This window comes from Magallana gigas, chromosome 9 (assembly GCF_963853765.1).
Source record: "Magallana gigas chromosome 9, xbMagGiga1.1, whole genome shotgun sequence".
Lineage (NCBI taxonomy): Eukaryota > Metazoa > Mollusca > Bivalvia > Ostreida > Ostreidae > Magallana > Magallana gigas.
Window position 1 is genome coordinate 46033883 of NC_088861.1, and position 20308 is coordinate 46054190.

The window sequence follows — 20308 nt, forward strand, 5'->3', positions numbered from 1 at the left end:
CCTTATTACTTATATTTATATAACATTAAGCTATTGTACGATTAAATATTTAAATTTAAGTAAGCAAACCCCGCTGGCGCCTCACTTTGGCGTCATTTGTATTATGGGTTATATAGTACAAAATCGATTCGTAGTGTTTTCACAGGCAAAGACACTAGAAATGTAAATATAATGCGTATCATTTTCCTTTGAGCATCCTGCCTATGCTAAAGAAAGGGGTACTTTTATTGTATATCTAACTTGGACACACAAGATCCAGTAACTCTCACGTCTATGCTGTCTACAGATAATGTAATATTTTATATATGCTGAAAATCCTGTCTCGTAAAGATATTGTTAAACTTTAACTTAATTTGTTCAAATAGGACCTAACGATTGTGGACATTGCATCAGTGGGTTATATATTTATTTAATTGATTCTGCAATATTAATGATAGCAACCTTCAACTGGTATGAACAAATAGAAGAATTTAAGGCATTTGTTTATTGTTTACAGTTCAAGAAATGTTTACATTCTTATCCTCAAATGTACAAGATAGCCGCACATCCCCCTTAAACTTCACAAGTAATTAAACTACCTTAAGCCTGAAAGTAAAACACTACCGATATAATTGTAAGACTAGCAGAAAAAAACCCCTATTAAACTGAACCTGCAACCTTAAATGCATATATATAGTTTTTAACTGCTTTGCATTAATCTAATTTTGTCACTGTCTCTAATTTAAATGACTGGGCAATATGAACAAAATTAAGTCCTAGTTGGATTCAAACTCACGACCACATATTTTTGCAGCTTGATGCAGGCACGTAGCATCGTTTTTGAAAGTGGGGGGGCCAGACCCATCCAAAAAATCTTGACAAGCAACAAAAAAAAATAATAAATGGGCGGAATTTTAAAGTTTCCAAAAATCTTCAAAATCCTAATCCGTGGGGGTGGGGGGGGGGGGGGGGGGGAGAGACTCAACTATACTTCCCAAAAAAAAAGTTTCCCTGCCAAAATTTTTTCCCCTCCAAATCATGAAATTCCTATTCCGTGGGGGGGGGGGGGGGGGTAACTTAAATTACACTACTCATTTCCTTCTTTTCATATCAATTTTTTACTACCTTCCAAAAAAGTGGGGGGGCCAACTCCATTATATTTCATTTTTTTATATGTAAATTTAAAAAAAATTGTTGCTGCGAGAAAAAGTGGGGGGGCCAGGCCCCCCCTGGCCCCCCCTGATGCTACGTGCCTGTGATGGCATTCAACCAAATCGATTGATAAAACCTTCAAAAGTTTAACTAAACATTTAATACGCTGTCTTGTGACGTTGAGTCTTAAACAGTAGTGTGCTACATTTCATAAATACTTTCAGGGTTTTTTTCTGGAATTTTAGAGAACTTTCATATCTCGGAACCTATCGTCGCAACTATTTGGTTTTAGATAGTAGCTATTTCCGGTTACTTATGGCGTCCTTAGATGTAAACAAACTGGAGAATTACGCGAGTTATACCAATCTTACTTTCTCTTTTATGAACTAAACCTGTCATCAGCAACACTGTTTTGGAATTTGCAAGATGAGTTCCCCGCTTTCAAGCCTGAAGAAAAACCACAAAAACCCGCTCTTATTGGGGTAAGTCTGTCTGTTATAGATCACGTGTACGTGCGAGTCATAAAGAAAAAACTTGTATGTAATCATCGTAAGACCATCGTCATAAATAAAAAAAAAATCATGAATGTAGAGGTAGTTAACTTTCCAACATTATGAAACTTTGCTTTGTTTTTTTATCTTGATAAATATTTTTAGTGTCGAACATCAGGGACATATATATATATATATATATATATATATATATATATATATATATATATATATATATATATATATATATATACACATGCCTGCGAACATGTAACTGTTTTAAACAATCGGTTAATTATTGATCACAGATCAATATGCATACCCGCAAAGTATCATTTTATAGATATGCATTCTGTACATGGGAACATTAACAGAACCGAAACAGGGGTTAATTAACATATCACATGAATTTATAATTTCCAGTTATCATAAAATATTCATTTAACTCTCACAATATATTATTGCAGTCTCTTATAATGTACATATCAGATCAATATAAGTCGTACTGGCATGCGACCAGCTCTCATCGAGTACCATTTCTTGAATTTGCATTGATTTTTATCAACAAAATACAATTAATGCTGTTTTTGAAGTCAATACAATGATTTAACTACTAGAGAAGTACAATATAGTATGCTTATATAAAGTAATTGCATTGGAGAGAAATGGTAATTAGCAAGAACTGGTCACATTTTACATTTTTGTCAGGGTCTTTATCAAATTTTTCAAAACTTATATATTATTATGAAGTTATACCCACAGGGTAAGTCTTTATCAATTTTTGAAGTGCCTGTGTTACATGAGAGTCCAGTTTCAAAGTAATTGGTAAAAGTTAGAATCCCCCCTCCCCCCAAAAACTAAAAACTGATCTGTCATGGATGTACATATCTAGCTAAAATGAATTAATCAAATGAATGTTCACTTCTAAGAGGGGCCTTTTGATTGATAAAGCGAATTAAAGTCTGACTCTATGTGGAATGATTAATTATGATTCTTTTAAGTTAATTAAGTCTGAAGTTGATCTTCTATTACCAAGACTTAGTGTATGTCTATTAAGTTGATCTTCTAACAAAGACTTAGTGTATGTCTATTCAGATTTAAGGCCAACTTAAACATTATATACATTTGTTTCTAACTGTGAAAAAATTATCTGCTGATCGATAATTTTTTGACATTTTTGACAGCCAAGGTACATACTTTCATTGTACTCTGTGTATAATTAAATTTAAACATGCATGAACAGATAAATAATATCAAAAAAAACCCAGAACAATTAAAATAGGAAAATCAACTCCCTATTCCAAACCATATGCAAGTATCAAAAGTCTTGAAATTTGATTTGAATGGGTTTTTTTTTGGGCCAAGCTCTATCAATGGTTACGTAGTACAAATCAGTTACCAAAAAACCCCAAAAATATATATGTAATATATATTTACAAATGTGAAAATGCAAGATCAAACAAACATATTTAATGAATATCAGTCTGTGAAAAAATGCATTTTACATATCTACAGGAAGCAAGAGGACTTCAATAAAGCAGTCTCAAAAGACAGGTACATGTGTGTCTGTACGTGGCACTTTTGGAAATATACGAACACCGAATTTTGGTATCGCTATAAGCCTGGTTCTAAATGTGTGTGTGCTTTAACTACACCATATACATATAACACTGGAATATGGGGTATCCATACTTTAAGTTTGATTATTTGTACTTCTGCAATGGGAATTAATTTATGCATTGATAACATTATCATATGCACCATTTGATCTCCACAAATAATTCTTGTACATATTTTTGAAATATGTTAATTAAAACAACTAATTTTGAAATTTAATGCCTGCTGACAATTGAGCACGTTTTCAAAATGTTTAAATGAACAAATGCTCATACAGGGTAATTTAATTCATATAATAAACATGAATCAATTTCACTTGATCAGTGATAATTTAAATAAAGTACATAGTTTAATTAAACATTGTAGCTGAGTATTATTTGATAGAATTAAGGTCCCAGGTTTGAGTCTCCGTTATCTTAATGTTGTCATACAAATCTCTCATTTATACATATACATGTACTTCCAACTGGAAAAAAATGCTATTTTTTACAGTCATGTACTTTGCAAACACTGTATACCATAGTTAAGTTTCTTTTGTTATTAATTGACGGTAAATCAATTTTATTCGCAACGTACAACTTTATTTCACAATTAACCAGGAATAAACTGGTTCTCCGCAACTAATTTTTACAACCAAGCTTTATCTTATCCATGTTGATATAAAACCCTAAGGACTGGTTAAAGGCGAGAATATTTGCAACGACAAAGCTGTCGTGAATCTCATATGAAAATCTAGTAAGAGTTGTTTTACAGTAGATGTGAAGGTTGACAATTTCTATAGGAATCATATATTGCATGTAGAAAACTTCTGAATGATTTTAAATTTAGCAGACTGATTAAGCATCCGATTTACTGCTGTCCTTAAGTTACTCAGAATTATGGCCATGCAATGCTAGAAAAAAATGGGTTAAAAATTTACATTGTAGTACGTGGTAATTTGATATTAGACATCTTTGCTAGCCAATTTTAGGCTTTCTGATCTGCACCGCTTCACGTTGTTGAGGAGTGGCAGATTCAGAAACTTAAGTGAAGAGATCTTGTTATTATTAGATGATTTTGTGAAAGTTGTCCTAGTACTGTTGTAAAATACTGGTACACAGTAGACATATATATTTAATATTAAAGCACTTGAGTTTGTGAAACAAGTTTTTTTTTATATATTGATGACATATGATATCATTAGGAATTGCTTGTTCACTGCATAATTATATATTTTACTGGTACATATTTGTACTAATTGTTTTCCGTAATCACTTAATTAATACAAGATGCATACAAAATAGTACAAATTTCTTTTTTTATTCAGTTCCAGGAACATGCCTTTCCGGAATCCTGCATATTCAGGTCAGTCTCAGCAAGAGTTTAAATTTTACATCTGTACTACTTTTACTTAAGCTTAAGTTGACTATTTTGAAACACAATTAACTTCAATCCATAATTATAACTCCCAAATCAACATTGTTACTGTACATGCAGACAATACTGTATGCAGAAAAATATTTACCCTCATTTTATTTTTTCACCCTCATTGTAAATGGTTTATTTTCACTGTCACACACATTTTACGGTGTCAAATAAATCATATCAATGATACTAATATATACAGGGAAATATTCGCCCCCGTTTTATTTTTGCTCCTTTAGCCCTCGTTTTCTGTGGGCAAATTTAAGACTGGACGAATTCCAGCATTTCAAATTATCTCTCTTTAAACACGTCAAAGTTGCCTGGGCAAATTCAGGACGAGGGGAAACCGTTTGCAAGTGAAGTCTTCAAGAGCAAAAATAATGTGAAGCAAAATTAGTCCTGTATACAGTGCATACTATTAACAAGTTGAGATGTCACAGATTCCATTTGCATCGATATCCTGCCAGTTATAAGTTTATTTATTTGGTGCTGTATCAATTTTAAATGATTGAAATATAATTATATGGTTTCTCTGAATAACTAAACATTTTTTTTAGTCATAAATATTAAAACTAATGTTCTGCTATATGAAAATCAATCAGTGATTTGGCCTTTTTGATAATGAATATAGCCTTGATAAAGACATAAGTTCGGAGTAAAGCCCCTCCATTAGGGGTGATGTAGATGGATGGTTTTCAATACACACTTTGACATTTGACTCCCGCATTTAAGAGTTTTTATTCGGTCTTTCAAGGATAATGGTTTGATGGTTTAAATGACATTGCTAGTCCATGTCTGTAATATAGATATACAAAGCAAGGTTTTAATATCAGTTGTATTGTTGGTGTAGAAGTTCTCCTATTACAGTAAATGTGGGATTAAAAGGTCAAGCTGAGCTAAATTTTTTATGAATTAAATTAAAGTACGGGGTACTAACTACAGTTCTAAAATACCTGGGATTACTGACTCATAGTCTTTGGGGTGTGTGTGTATATATATATACGTACTGTAATCAATTAGCAAGGATTCAGCTGTATAGTCAATTCACTGTACCAACCATGGACAGAGCTTTTATTTGGAATCCATAATGTTACATAATTTCTAGTTGGATGTTGCACTAATGTGCATAGACCTGCTGGACTCAGTGTTATGTATTACATACATAGATACTGTCAAAAAGTACTGAGTTAACACTGGAATTAAATGGCCTGTGAGTTTTGCATTGTTTGGTGACATTCTCAATCTGTTCAGTAATTTTCTAAATCGTTTTATTTGGAATGGAATATGCTATCTTTGAGCTTGACTTTGGGTATAATATGCACCTACTCAACTATGATAACTGTTTTGATAATTATAATGTACATTAACTGACTGGGAGTTAAAATTCAACCCAAGACTTATAAGGATCTCTGTTCTGTGAAATAACTATGTCCTGCTATTTTCTTCCTTGGAGAGTTCAACTTTTTCTTGGTAAGAATATTTTTTGTAGTCCATTAATTAATAAGCATGATATATAAATCAGTAATTTCATGATTATATTGAATTGTTCATATATGAATGTTAATTAGTTGTATGTTTGTAGTTGATAATTCTTTTGAAAATGGATGACCTACTATGGAATCAATATTATAATGGCTCAGTTTTCTTCGTTTTTGTGGAGAGCCCTCCCCCAAAAATTTACATCCTTGACGAAAACAAAATTAGGAAGAGTTATCTTTCTTACTTAAAATGAAAACCGAGGCATCCAGGAAATTTCATCCTCTTGAATAAGCAAAAGAAAATTACCCTCAAGATTTTAAATGATTCCACAGTATTTGGATTATTTATATCTTGGATAAATTGTTTTAATATTTTTTTAATTGGATAAAATGTTAGGATATTTTGAGTCCTGGATAAATTGGTTGGCTTTTTTCAGATGATGAGAGCCGACTTCTAGATGAGATTACCCATAACATGGCGACGAGTCGACTCAAGGCAGCTCACCGAACAGACCCCTTCCACGGAGGTCTCCCAAAACTTGACACAGCCCGCTCACAGGCGACCCACAACAACCCTGTACCCAGGGTCAACAACCCACCCCATGGTCAGTATCCAGGGGAGAGTCTAACAACTAAGTCAGTAGACACAAAAGGGTGTAAAATGCGTGTAGGAATAAATTGCACAGAGAGAGAGAGAGAGAGAGAGAGAGAGAGAGAGAGAGAGAGAGAGAGAGAGAGAGCATACATCTAAGAGAGAGAGAGAGAGAGAGAGAGAGAGAGAGAGAGAGAGAGAGAGAGAGAGAGCATGCATCTCTTCAAGCTCATATTAGAGAGAAAGGAGAAGAGAGATCTTCAAGCTTATGAGAGAGAGAGAGAGAGAGAGAGAGAGAGAGAGAGAGAGAGAGCATATCCCTTCAAGGTAATGAACAGAGAACAAGAGGATCAAGGGAGAGAACTATGTATAGAAAGTAGATAATTTAGGATGAAAGCAGGATTGTGATAAAACACTAGTTTACAGACATGTATAAACAGAGAGAAAACATGGAGTAGGAACTTTAGTGAAATTGTTTATTTTAAATTTCACATTTATTGTTTAGTTTCAGAGGCACAGGCAGTTAGAAAAATATTTTTTCATGTCTTAAAAAATTGTTTTGTAGAGAGAATGAATTCCTCGTCATCATTTCTAGATGACACGCCCCCAGATAATGCTACGTTTTTGACAGGTATCAATCAGTCCCTTTAGGGGTGTGGCTATCGCTATAGAACTTTGTTACTATGGATATTAGCCGGCTACTTTCAGCTTATCAGACTTTCCCTTTCTCTAAACTTTATTTATGATACACATAATATGCATTTTATGTATTTACAGATTATATTTATATTTTATATAAATGCTTTTATCTGGTTTTGGTGGATTTATAATGCATCACTTTTTCAAAATGTTGACCTCATCACTAACTGTCAATAATTATAGATATATTGATCCTATATATCATTTTATGTCTATCTCTGATCTGGAATATCTATTTTAAAGGAATAAATTTTCTTATTCTTGACTATTGATATTTATAAATACACATTTTTACCTATGAAACTTGTTATAAATCCTATTCTTACTTATATGATTAACTAATAGATTGACTTTTATGAAGATTATCTTTGGAAACGATTGCTAATTGAAAGACGTTTAGAAGTTTTCAAGTTGACAACTCTATATCAGTTGATGCAATATTTAAATGAAAAAGATTTTACCCCATTTGTTAGTTTCTTAATTACCAGTAGTAACAATACGACTACCGGTACTTGGAGTCATGCCTGACCAGGAATACCGTATATCCGGCGTTTTTTGCATTTCACAAATTTTGCGAGAATGGGGGAAATATGTAACATTTTCATTTTGTGTCAGTCATTTTTTTTTTAATGAAGCTTCTTATGGAGTATGATTTGAGATTTACTTTCTGCATATTCAATAGTTTGCTATAAAAAAGTGACCATGAAAAAAGTGAAAATTGGATCATTGCATAAATTACCGGAGAAACGTACTATACCCCAGCTGGTAATTTTGGTGCACTGTAAATTTGAACCTTTTTGGTTATAAGTCAACCAAATTTGCCCACATGTAAAATCTAAGTGACAACATTTCCAAAAAAAATATCCCACTTGTATTATCTTTATGAAATTGAACCAAGAGTGCTCTAAATCACTAACATACTGTGGTTTCATCAATATTCGTTGAATATCAATTTTCGTGGATTTCGTTGCTAAGTTGATCCATGAAATTAAATGTTCATTGAAGTGCAATTTTTATTAACATTTTGTATTGATAGGGTCATTGGCCACGAATTTACGTATCCTTGAAACTGTGATTTTCACTTTATCCACGAAATTGATGCCCTTGAATATTAATGAAACCACAGTATTGTATTCCAAACTGAACTTTTATTATGATAGGAGATCCAGACAGGATGGCAGAATACCAAAATGATGTAACTTATTTAAGATATCTCCTAATGATCATGAAGCGAAACCTGTTCATGTTTAATTCATCTGTCAGACTCCACTGCTGTCCAAATGATGTTCATACATTTACTATGAATAATTAATTATGATTTCATTTACATGTATAGCTAGCTCATTAACTCATCAAGCAAAAGAAATAGTTCTAACTTGCTTTTAAGTTTTTGGACATAAAGCTGTAATTATATTAATATTTACATCAAGTAATAGGTATAATCTTGCAGGTTATTAATGTTATTAACCAGTATTTTAGCAGAAGAAAATTATTGTACCTGTAATACTATATAGTAACTGTATAGGTTTATTGTGGGAAAATAATCCTGGTAGGGTTGATTATTATAATTTAAATTTTAGTGACATTTCATGCTTTTTTATTATTTCAGTCTGCTACAATTGCATATATAATTTCTCATTTCAGGTATAATTATATATATAATATATAATTAAATCTATAACCTTGTTTGCCAAAAATATTACCAACCTAGTGCAATTAGTTCATACTATACTCTCTATTTGTATCATAATTATGTGTACCGTGTAAACAAAAGCAATGAAATGTATTTTGATTACACATGTATGATAAGGTTCAATTCTGAAGTAAAACCGGTTATAAACAAAACACAGAGGCCCTAATTTGGAATGAAATCCTATTCTATACTGTAACTTTAATTCTCGATGAAAAATTAAGAAAAATTGGTCCAGGGCAACTTATTTTCACTGTCAAACCAAATATCTATTCTTCCTAACCTATATGACAAGAAAAAGATTACAGGGACTCCTGTGAACCTGGAGAAAATTTCTCTCACGTAAATAACAGTTGATGTACAGTATGTGTACTAGATAGCCATTATAAACATTTGCCCAGCTGCGCTGTATATGTATATGCTAGCTAAGATTGATATTGAATGCATGCACTTATTGGTATTCTATATTAATATTTGTTTAATTCACAGACCCTGAAATTTTTCTGTATAAATGCGTTTGTTGACTCTATACATTTAATTGAGAAAAAAATTAAGTATAATTAACCCTGTTGTCATGGTTACAGCTCCCCCTAGCGACCAGGAATTGATGGCCACCATGATGACGCGAATCACTCTACTGGAACAGAAAGTTCAGTCACAGTCCAAAGAACTGACCGAGAAGGTAGTACAGTATACACAGTTATATTACAGAGACAGATGTGCCTATAAATTGTTTTATGTTATGACATCATCACACGAAATGTAGGTAACCAATATTAAATGATTTTAAAGGATCCAGTGCGATTTAACGAGGCCGAGTACAGAACGAGTACGCACGCTTTCGCACAGCGTTTCATTTGTACTGTGACGTCATCTTTTGGCTTTGTTGACGCCATGGCGTGATAGTTTCAACTGCAGATATTCAGCGAAATTTGTTGAAAATAGCTCGTTTGAATGATGTGTAAAATTGATATTATATTGTGGAATAAACATAAATGTCTCGAAGTATAAGCTACATGTATATTTGGGCTCGGGTCGAAAACGTGAAGAGGGTTCAGCAAGCCTAACCCTCTGTCACGTTTTCTTAACCAGCCTAAATATCGCTTAATTCATTTATTTCAAGACATTAACGGTGTATTTTATATTAATTACCCTTAATATGTGATGCTATATATTTATTTATTACTTAAATATGTCGTAATGTTTTAATAACACAATAAAGATCACCATTTCCGTCTTTGTCAAATAAAAAATAGCCATTATCTGACAAACTTGGAAATTGGGCGTACAAAAAATAACTTTGATAAGACTCCTGGAACAAACCAGGAGGTAAAAGGTTTTTTTTTATTTGACAATTTGATGCCTTTTAGCAATAACTTTAATATGTAGAACAAAAAAAGAAATCCCTAGGGCTGAAGTTTAAAAAATGTGCAAATTTGGTACATTTCAAGCAAAATCCCATAGGGTCCTATGTTAAAAATTAACAAACTTTGAGATGACCCCTTAAACAAACGGTGTGGTAAATGTCTTATTTTTTTATCTTAAAATAATAATTATATCACTAGAAATTCTTGTAAAAAATTTCATTCAAAAATCTAGGGCAGAAAAAATTAGACCCGGCCTCGTTAAGTTATTAAGACTCACAGTTTTTAACCGGGTTTTCCAACGGAAAAATCCGGTTATTAAAATGGTGAAAATGGCGGGCGGGCGGGCGGCTGCCAAAGGGGTACCCTCATTGTACGGATAACTCCTCCTACAGTTTTTATAGATAGGAAGTTGTTCTTTTGCAGATCAATTGTACTTATATTAGAGGTGTGCATATTGTTAGGATTTTGAATTCCGATAATTTATCGAAAAAATACAAGCTTTTGAACTTAGTCATTTTTTGGCAAAATATTGCATATAGGGTACCCTCATTGTACGGATAAATCCTCCTACAGTTCTCAAGATAGGAAGTTGTTCTTTTGCAGATCAATTGTACTTATATTAGAGGTGTGCATATTGTTAGGATTTTTATTTCCCATAATTTATCAAAAAAATACCAGCTTTTGAACTTAGCCATTTTTTGGCAAAATGTTGCATATAGGGTACTCCATTTCACTGGATACGGGTTTACATGGATTATGGATACAGTTCACATAAAAGAAAACCCGGTTTGCTGTCACATTGACAGCTTTTCACTTGTTAATTTTTGGGGGGCAAAATTTTATAAATTTAAGCATTCACTGTAGTACATGTATGTCACTTTGTTGTATGCATCAATCTCTATGATGCAGCTATTCTACAAAATGATGACCTTGAATCTTGACCCTTAGTGTCTCTGTTTGCACATAATATGCTGCTTCAATGCTGTTTAGTATCTCATGTTTATCAGTTACCGGTACTTTATTTTGTGTTCCTTTTCAGGACAAAAAAATCAAGATTTTGGAAGACAAAGTTAATATAATGAAGAAAGCTCAGGGTAGGTCATAATATATGTAGAATTATCATGTATATAATAATATATATTTTATAATATAACTGTATATAAACAGTGAAATTTAGCATATTAAATATGTTTGTTTTTGCAAGCAAGGTACTGTACACAATACAGTAAAACACGCTTATAACAAAGTCCCAGGGACAAGGAATTTAACTTCGTTATAAGCTTAATTCGTCATATCCGTCAAGTTTACAACATGAAATAGAGACCTGTGGAATGAAATTCACTTCGCTGTAAGCTTTTATTCATTATAAGCGTGATCGCTATAACTGTGTTTTACTGTTTACTTAGTATACATCATTATGTTGAATCTAATGTAAAGTAAGCTATTACATGCTGCTGACGCCATTGCTTAATTTAGCTAAAACAAGCTTCTGAATATATTGTCTGCTGCACTGGATATAACAATGCTTTTGAATGCATTGTCTAAACAAGCTGAGCTTCTTCCAGGTGACCTGTCTCCAGGCGAGTCACGCGAACTGGAGAAAAAATGTCTGCTCCTTCAACAACATGTCCATGAAATGGAGGTACATGTATGATAGAACTGGTTGCAAATACAACATTATCTTATATTGGATTATTTAATGTCAAAAAAGCACTATTTCCTATGCAACTTGTTCATCTGTCTTTTTTGTTCTCTCTCTCTCTCCCTGTAGCTTGATTTCTCTCTTTCTTTCTCTTGCTCTTTCTCTGTTGAGCTCTCTCTCTCTCTCTGTCTGTCTCTCTCTCTGTCTCTCTGTCTCTCTCTCTCTCTCTCTCTCTGTCTCTGTCTCTCTCTCTCTCTCTGTCTCTCTCTCTCTCTCTCTCTGTCTCTCTCTCTCTCTGTCTCTGTCTCTCTCTCTCTCTCTGTCTCTGTCTCTCTCATTAACTACACTCTCTATACCGCGTTTTGTAGGCGTTTTTGGCTGACTATGGAATGGTGTGGGTGGGGGAGAAGTCAGACACAGGCTCCTCCTACTACAATGACAAGTCGTCCAATGACAGTGACAGTGAGGAAGATGAGGGGGAGGGGGAGGTCTGGAGGCCAGGTCTGTCAAAGTGTTATCTAGTCTTCAGAAAAAACTAATTATGAATGTTGCAGGATGACCTATGAGATGGAGAAATGTTGTTTTGAAATTTAAAAGATGAGTTAGATCATGCTTTTGTATTTCAAACTACATTTCAAGACCAACATGGTTAAAAAAGCATAAATGTGTTCTGAAGTCAGTAAGCGTGATGAGTGCTATAAGGGTAATATATAGTTGATGGCAAGATAATTTACCAATGACTTTTGTGGTATTTTGAAGAATACTGTATATTCCTTATTCCATGCATGTACTTAATTCTGCGATTCAACAATTTTCCATCAAATCGCGAGAACATTAAATTGCGAATGCCGAAATTTTATTATAGTTTCATGTAGTTTACATGTGTCCGAAAATTAAATGCAAGATTTTAGAATTCACGAGACGGGCTTCTTGCAATTTTACGCAGATATTAATTCCTTGCGTTTAATTAGGAATTTACAGTAATGACCATGGCATCTCTTTGATCTCGGCAATAACTGTGGAAGAATGTCTTTCATCTGTCAATATTATCACAATTCCCAATTTATAAAAACAATGTACAACATAATATTACAAGTTGCACAGAAAACTTAAAAGTTTTCCAAAATGTTTTTTTTTCTTCAAATAATTGTACATGAAATTTGTTTTAATTTTCCCAGAGACTTCTCTCTCCCACAATGCAGTTCCTGACACAGCCATAGCAAGTACCGCCAGATCAGAAACCGTCCAATCAAAATTCACAGTGGATTACGACAGACTTATAGAGAATATCAAGGACCTGAATGTCTTGGCGGGGGAGGGCGTGTCCAAGATCCACCACACTAATGATGGGGCCAGACTAAGGGTGAATTTTTCTTCTTTTGAATCAATTTGAACAGTTTACATTTCTCTTTTGATATCTTAATGATTCCCACTCAAGTAGTTCTAAAAATAGATATAGTATCAATGCATATCAAAGATACACATTCCAGAATCTTCTGTATTGTTTATACTCTTCTTAAAAGCTATCTTATTTGGTAGTTATATATTTCCTTCCAATGATAAGGTATAGTTCATCTTAATATGACTTGAATGCTTTACATTTTGCTTTATATTTTTAGCTCCCTGACCCAGTTCCCCTGGTGTTCTATGCAAACGGTATCATGCTGTTCAGTGGACCGTTTCGACCTTTCAGTGACCCCGTGACCCAGCAGTGTGTACAGGACATCCACGATGGATACTTCCCCTCCGAGTTACAGACAAAGTTCCCGGACGGTGTGCCATTTGTGGTGAGTAGTATCTTTGTGATTGTGGTGAGTAGTATCTTTGTAATTGTGGTACAGAAATATGATTTATAGTTAAGAGTTTGTTTTCACTAAATTATGACAAAGTTGTTTTTATTTTCATGTTTATGAAATGATCTTCAACAAACACATTTTATATAAAACAATTCCTTCACACCAAGTTCAAAATCTACTATGATACTAGCATGAATTTGAAATAATAATTAATTTGTGAAATATACTGCCTTACTTGTTGAACAATAAATGTACCATGTAATTGCATCCTTCTATTGAGAGCAGTAAATTTTGTGATTTTTAAAACACAACTTGCCATTAAGCTTGTACAAGATGGAAAATGAATTGTGGTGCCATTATTTCTGATACCGTACTCTGTTGACAGGTGACAGATTACAGGGACACGTATTTCAAGGACACTCGGCGAGAAGTGTTCCGAGGGGCGGGTCAGGTGTTAGGGGGAGAGACCAGGCCATCTAGACTGGTCCCCGAATCCAAGACAACTGAGAAAAATCATGACTCAGCCCCAACCAATACACCTGAACATACACAGCTAAAGATTGCTACACAACTACCAGGTAAGGGAACACCTCGGTCGATCTCTACCAATACACACAAATATATGATATATATAAATAATAAATATCTTGTTCTTTAGAGAAGTATTACTATTCAAAACAACCAAACTTATTAATGATCATTAATATTTTACCCATGCAACAAACTTAATGATTTCAGGAGCAAAGATGACTGTGGGTCAGTTCTTACAGAAACTGCCAAAGTCTGTGGTCAAGGACGGGAAGGTGATCGACATCCGAAACTCTGTGGGAGAGAATCTAACGGTAATCTGTGGGGAGAGAGAGAGAGAGAGAGAGAGAGAGAGAGAGAGAGAGAGAGAGAGAGAGAGAGAGAGAGAGAGAGAGAGAGAGAGAGAGAGAGAGAGAGAGAGATCAAGCTACAGAGAGAGAGAAAGATAGAAAGAAAGAAAGAGAGATCTCTATAGAGAGAAAAAGAGAGAGAGAGAGAGATCAAGCTAGAGAGATCAAGTTATCACAAATGGATGAAGATACAAACAAGCACAAGGGGGGATATATAAATGCAAAAGTAAAACTCAGAGATTGATAAAATAACATGAGGTAAAATATAATGAAAAATTGAGGGTCAAATTAATGTATTTTTTCTTCATGCATACATTGCATTCCACCAACCAAGTCAGATGAGGGAAGGTACATGTATATTAATGCAGCTGCATAATAAACATGTACAGTGTATTTATAAGGAGGGCAAGTAACTTATGGCAACTGGCTTATTACAGGATGGTAAGGGAGGTCAGCCTGCTGTTACAGTGGTGGAAACAGACACAGTGAAGGACATCAAGAGGAGGTGAGGCACACAAAAATTATATCACACAATACTCGGGAGGTGAGGCACATAGAAATTATATCACAAAATACTGGGGAGGTGAGGCACACAAAAATTATATCACACAATACTGGGGAGGTGAGGCACACAGAAAATATATCACAAAATACTGGGGAGGTGAGACACACAAAAATTATATCACAAAATACTGGGGAGATGAGGCACACAAAAATTATATCACACAATACTGGGGAGATGAGGCACACAGAAATTATATCACACAATACTGGGGAGGTGAGGCACACAGAAATTATATCACACAATACTGGGGAGGTGAGGCACACAGAAATTATATCACACAATACTGGGGAGGTGAGGCACACAGAAATTATATCACACAATACTGGGGAGGTGAGGCGCACAGAAATTATATCACACAATACTGGGGAGGTGAGGCACACAGAAATTATATCACACAATACTGGGGAGGTGAGGCGCACAGAAATTATATCACACAATACTGGGGAGGTGAGGCGCACAGAAATTATATCACACAATACTGGGGAGATGAGGCACACAAAAATTATATCACACAATACTGGGGAGATGAGGCACACAGAAATTATATCACACAATACTGGGGAGATGAGGCACACAGAAATTATATCACACAATACTGGGGAGGTGAGGCACACAGAAATTATATCACACAATACTGGGGAGGTGAGGCACACAGAAATTATATCACAGAATACTGAGGAGGTGAGGCACACAAAAATTATATCACAAAATACTGGGGAGATGAGGCACACAGAAATTATATCACAAAATACTGGGGAGGTGAGGCACACAGAAATTATATCACACAATACTGGGAAGGTTAGGCACACAAAAATTATATCACAAAATACTGGGGAGGTGAGGCACACAGAAATTATATCACAAATTACTGGGGAGGTGAGGCACACAGAAATTATATCACACAATACTGAGGAGGTGAGGCACACAGAAATTATATCACACAATACTGGGGAGGTGAGGCACACAAAAATTATATCACAAATTACTGGGGAGGTGAGGCACACGAAAATTATATCACACAATACTGGGGAGGTGAGGCACACAAAAATTATATCACAAAATACTGGGGAGGTGAGGCACACAGAAATTATATCACAAATTACTGGGGAGGTGAGGCACACAAAAATTATATCACAAATTACTGGGGAGGTGAGGCACACAGAAATTATATCACAAATTACTGGGGAGGTGAGGCACACAGAAATTATATCACACAATACTGAGGAGGTGAGGCACACAGAAATTATATCACACAATACTGGGGAGGTGAGGCACACAAAAATTATATCACAAATTACTGGGGAGGTGAGGCACACGAAAATTATATCACACAATACTGGGGAGGTGAGGCACACAAAAATTATTTCACAAAATACTGGGGAGGTGAGGCACACAGAAATTATATCACAAATTACTGGGGAGGTGAGGCACACAAAAATTATATCACAAATTACTGGGGAGGTGAGGCACACAGAAATTGTATCACAAATTACTGGGGAGGTGAGGCACACAGAAATTATATCACACAATACTTGGGAGGTGAGGCGCACAGAAGTTATATCACAAAATACTGGGGAGGTGAGGCACACATAAATTATATCACAATACTGGGGAGGTGAGGCACACAAAAATTATATCACAAAATACAGGGGAGGTGAGGCACACAGAAATTATATCACACAATACTGGGGAGATGAGGCACACAAAAATTATATCACACAATACTGGGGAGATGAGGCACACAAAAATTATCACACTGAGTACAAAAACAATAAACAGAGGAACACCAAGATACATTATCACAAGAAAAACATTTATCTATGACATCTTTTTATGATTATGCCAGTAACTCTTACAATTCATCAAAGATACTTTGGTTTCACCTATATTTGTTGAATACCAATTTCCATTGATTTTGTTGTTAAGTTGTTCTAGGAAATATATGTTTATTGAAGTGCAAATTCTACTAACATATTGTATTTATTTGATAGGTTCATTCACCACAGACTGAATAAATAAATTTAAAAAAACATCAGAGTCATTGACTACATGTATACATGTTTTCTATTTTTAGACTTGAAGGTAGCGAGGACAGACGACCTATGACCCCAAGAAACATCACAACACTCCGAGTAAAATCTGACACTGGTAACCACACGTATATACTGAAGATGAAGTTCCAGGAGACGATACGAGATCTACGGAAATACATTGATCTACACAGGTATAGGAACATCCACTCATTCCACAAGGAGAAGTTATTTTGTAAAGTCAGATTCAAGATTTCTGTAATGAAATTACGTATATACGTTAACTGATATAGATTTTTTTTGTTTAAAAGTAGATATTATATTAAGATTTTTATGTTGGAATCAAATGTTAAATTTCTGAGTATATTTGCTTCTCACTGATTCCCCTTTATGATTTTGATTGACAGGTCTTCAAACTCTCAGCCCTATAACATCGTGTCCGCCTACCCAAGCAAGATTTTTGATGACGAGAAGGTTTCGTTACTAGATGCAGGACTCACTCCAAACGCCGTGTTACATTTACGTGTACGGAAGTGATTGTCATTTAGGAAACCATTAGACTAGCTATTTGATTAATAACGTTTTGTGTATAACAGAGATTTATAGTCTGTGATTTATTTACTGCTGATCTGTGAAAACAAATCCTTTTAAAATCCAGAGACATAACAGCTATGTCAAAATTTTAACAAACTAACTTGTAATACCCTGAAGTGGGGTTTATCAGTCATATGTTCCAGTTTATTTTCTACGATTTCTTGTTGTACATGACATATTGTTCTTTAGACTTAATTTAAATTTTTGAACATTTAATATTTTTTAACCATGTAGTATGATCTGGAGCATTGTATTTTCATTGTTAGATCATCTTTGAATAAAAATGAGGTGTAATTAAATATAATTTACACTGTGCGTGTAGATGTTGTAGTGTGTAGGGAGAACTGCTGACAATGACTGCATATTGCATTTTTATAGTTTGTACTTGTGAAGAGTTATCTTTCTTGCAATACAGAAGTTGCACCAATTTCAATACCAAATCAGTAGTATTATCACCGCTTCATCGATTTGAGGTTATGTTGTTATTCAGTTTGGTTAATCTGCTGTTTCAAAAATTATCCCTTAGATGTTCACGGTCTTTTATCTCTGATCTCATGACCTTGACCTTTGACCTTTATTGTTCATCGTTATATGAGGTGATCTGTGATGCTCACAGTCAATAATGATAATCTTTGAATCATTAAATAAGGTCTTACTATTCTAAACCCCTCCAAAAAAATAAATAAATAAATAAAAACAATACAAAACGATACATTTATTGCAATCATAGGGTAACCTGATGATAAAGGCTATATCAGTTAATATCTGTGTTCTGCTGATTTCTCATATTGACATGTTATAAGCTTTGATGTTTCTTGAAATTGTTGAAATTTAATAAATTAGTACTGTAAACCAACTTTTATCTGCGACTAATTTCATGATTTGGAGGAGATAAACTGGTCTGCGGCGACTAATTTTTGCAATCGAGATGTAGATTGTCTTGGAAATATTATACAAGAAACATTAATGAGAACTGATTCGTGCAAGAAATATTCGCAATGATGAAGCTCGCGTGAACCTTGCTAAAATTACACTCGCATGCGAAAAGGTGGTTTACGCTATATTTTTTCTGATGGATATGAGCAGTGCTGGTATTGATGCTCTGTGACATGTTATGTGTATTAACATGATTGTGTTCTAGCATTGCTATTAATTCTAAAACTAGTGTATGTGATATGTGTGTTATTGTAGTCAGCGCATTTATCAGTTGTTTAAGTGATACACATTGTTTGAGTTGTTTGAGTGAATGTATATGATCTTCATGCATGTTGAGATGTGTTAAGTAATGTTTTACATGTAGTATTTAGTATGACGTATACTTAGATGTTTGAACATGTGTTCAATATTGTATGTAATTTTGATGAATGTGAGATTAACATAATGTACATTTTAACATACATATATATTGTGCGAGTGATCAAGTTTTATACAGTCTGATTTAAAGTAAGTGATAGAGAAGAGGCCGGGGCCGATTATAATCAGAGTGAGGTGTACTCACTTATTCTGTTTGTCAGAACTGTCTTAAAATGTATTATTTTATTGGAAGCCATGATAGATATCTGTCTTAAAACTGTCTTAAGGTGTATTTATTGAAAGCCATGATAGATATCTGTCTTAAACTGTCTTCAGATGTATTTATTTGAAGCCATAGATCTGTGATGAAATCCAAGTGTTGTATGAATTACAGCTAATTTAAACCATTTTTGGTTTATTAATTTGTATGCATGGACATAAAGAATAAAACCTTGAATGAAAAATAAAGTTGAACTTGTTTTACTAATCTGATAACATTATAAAATAAATGATTGATTTTAAAAGAATTATTTTTCCTCCTTTATCATCAACACAATTATATTTGACTCAGGATTTAGTGGATAGAAAAGTTTAATCAAGGGACATAAGGCCTACGCTGCTCCTGATTAAGGTAGTCCTCTTCCAATTTGTTTAGGGGAATGGGAAGGATTTTTTAACTTCATGTACAAAACTGAGAGGGCTACATTATTGCAGCTTAAATTGTTAAGCTCTGCAGCCACCCTATAGTGATCAGTCTGTCTGACATCACTTGTCTGGACCAAACGTTGTCCAGTGACCTGCAAACAAGTTTGTCAGTCCAAGGTCAATGTCATACCCAACATAATATTATGTAAAGCCACATTCTCTTTCCTTTTGAATTCTTTGGCTCATACTTCACATAAAGAGTGTTTATAGATAAAAATTAATTAAACAGTGACCTTGATCCAAGTTTCTAGGTCAAAGGTAAAGGTCATTGAAGATAAACTTGAAATCCAAAAGTCCAAATGAAAATATATTTACATTTACATTAAAAACCCTTTT

General features: G+C 34.2%; 1 protein-coding gene across 5 annotated transcripts; it reads left to right on the top strand.

Moving 5' to 3' along the window:
* The first annotated feature begins 1433 nt into the window (after window positions 1-1433).
* LOC105329500 (UBX domain-containing protein 11) lies at window positions 1434-19735 on the top strand. Of its 5 annotated transcripts, XR_010709231.1 has the most exons (17): window positions 1434-1613; window positions 3138-3176; window positions 4546-4583; window positions 6559-6726; window positions 7279-7344; window positions 9687-9784; window positions 11509-11563; window positions 12035-12111; window positions 12480-12612; window positions 13290-13474; window positions 13731-13898; window positions 14293-14485; window positions 14646-14749; window positions 15223-15290; window positions 17425-17574; window positions 17788-19554; window positions 19604-19735. XR_010709231.1 is itself a non-coding variant. In XM_066071111.1 (16 exons), the coding sequence occupies exons 1-16, from the start codon at window positions 1558-1560 to the stop codon at window positions 17915-17917; spliced, it is 1728 nt and encodes a 575-aa protein (XP_065927183.1). In that variant the 5' UTR covers window positions 1434-1557; the 3' UTR covers window positions 17918-19735. The 5 variants fall into 5 exon arrangements, 4 of the variants coding, with proteins under 4 accessions (XP_065927183.1, XP_065927185.1, XP_065927184.1 ...); XM_066071111.1 differs by having other exon boundaries at window positions 17788-19735; XM_066071113.1 differs by lacking the exon at window positions 7279-7344 and having other exon boundaries at window positions 17788-19735.
* Window positions 19736-20308: the final 573 nt, after the last annotated feature.

What these genes read in the sequence shown, in the direction of transcription:
- LOC105329500 (XM_066071111.1), top strand. Translation starts at nt 1,558, where the DNA reads ATGAGTTCCCCGCTTTCAAGCCTGAAGAAAAACCACAAAAACCCGCTC. An exon ending in CCAAAGAACTGACCGAGAAG is followed by an intron (nt 9,785 to 11,508) that starts GTAGTACAGTAT and finishes GTTCCTTTTCAG; the next exon opens with GACAAAAAAATCAAGATTTT. An exon ending in GTGAAGGACATCAAGAGGAG is followed by an intron (nt 15,291 to 17,424) that starts GTGAGGCACACA and finishes TTCTATTTTTAG; the next exon opens with ACTTGAAGGTAGCGAGGACA.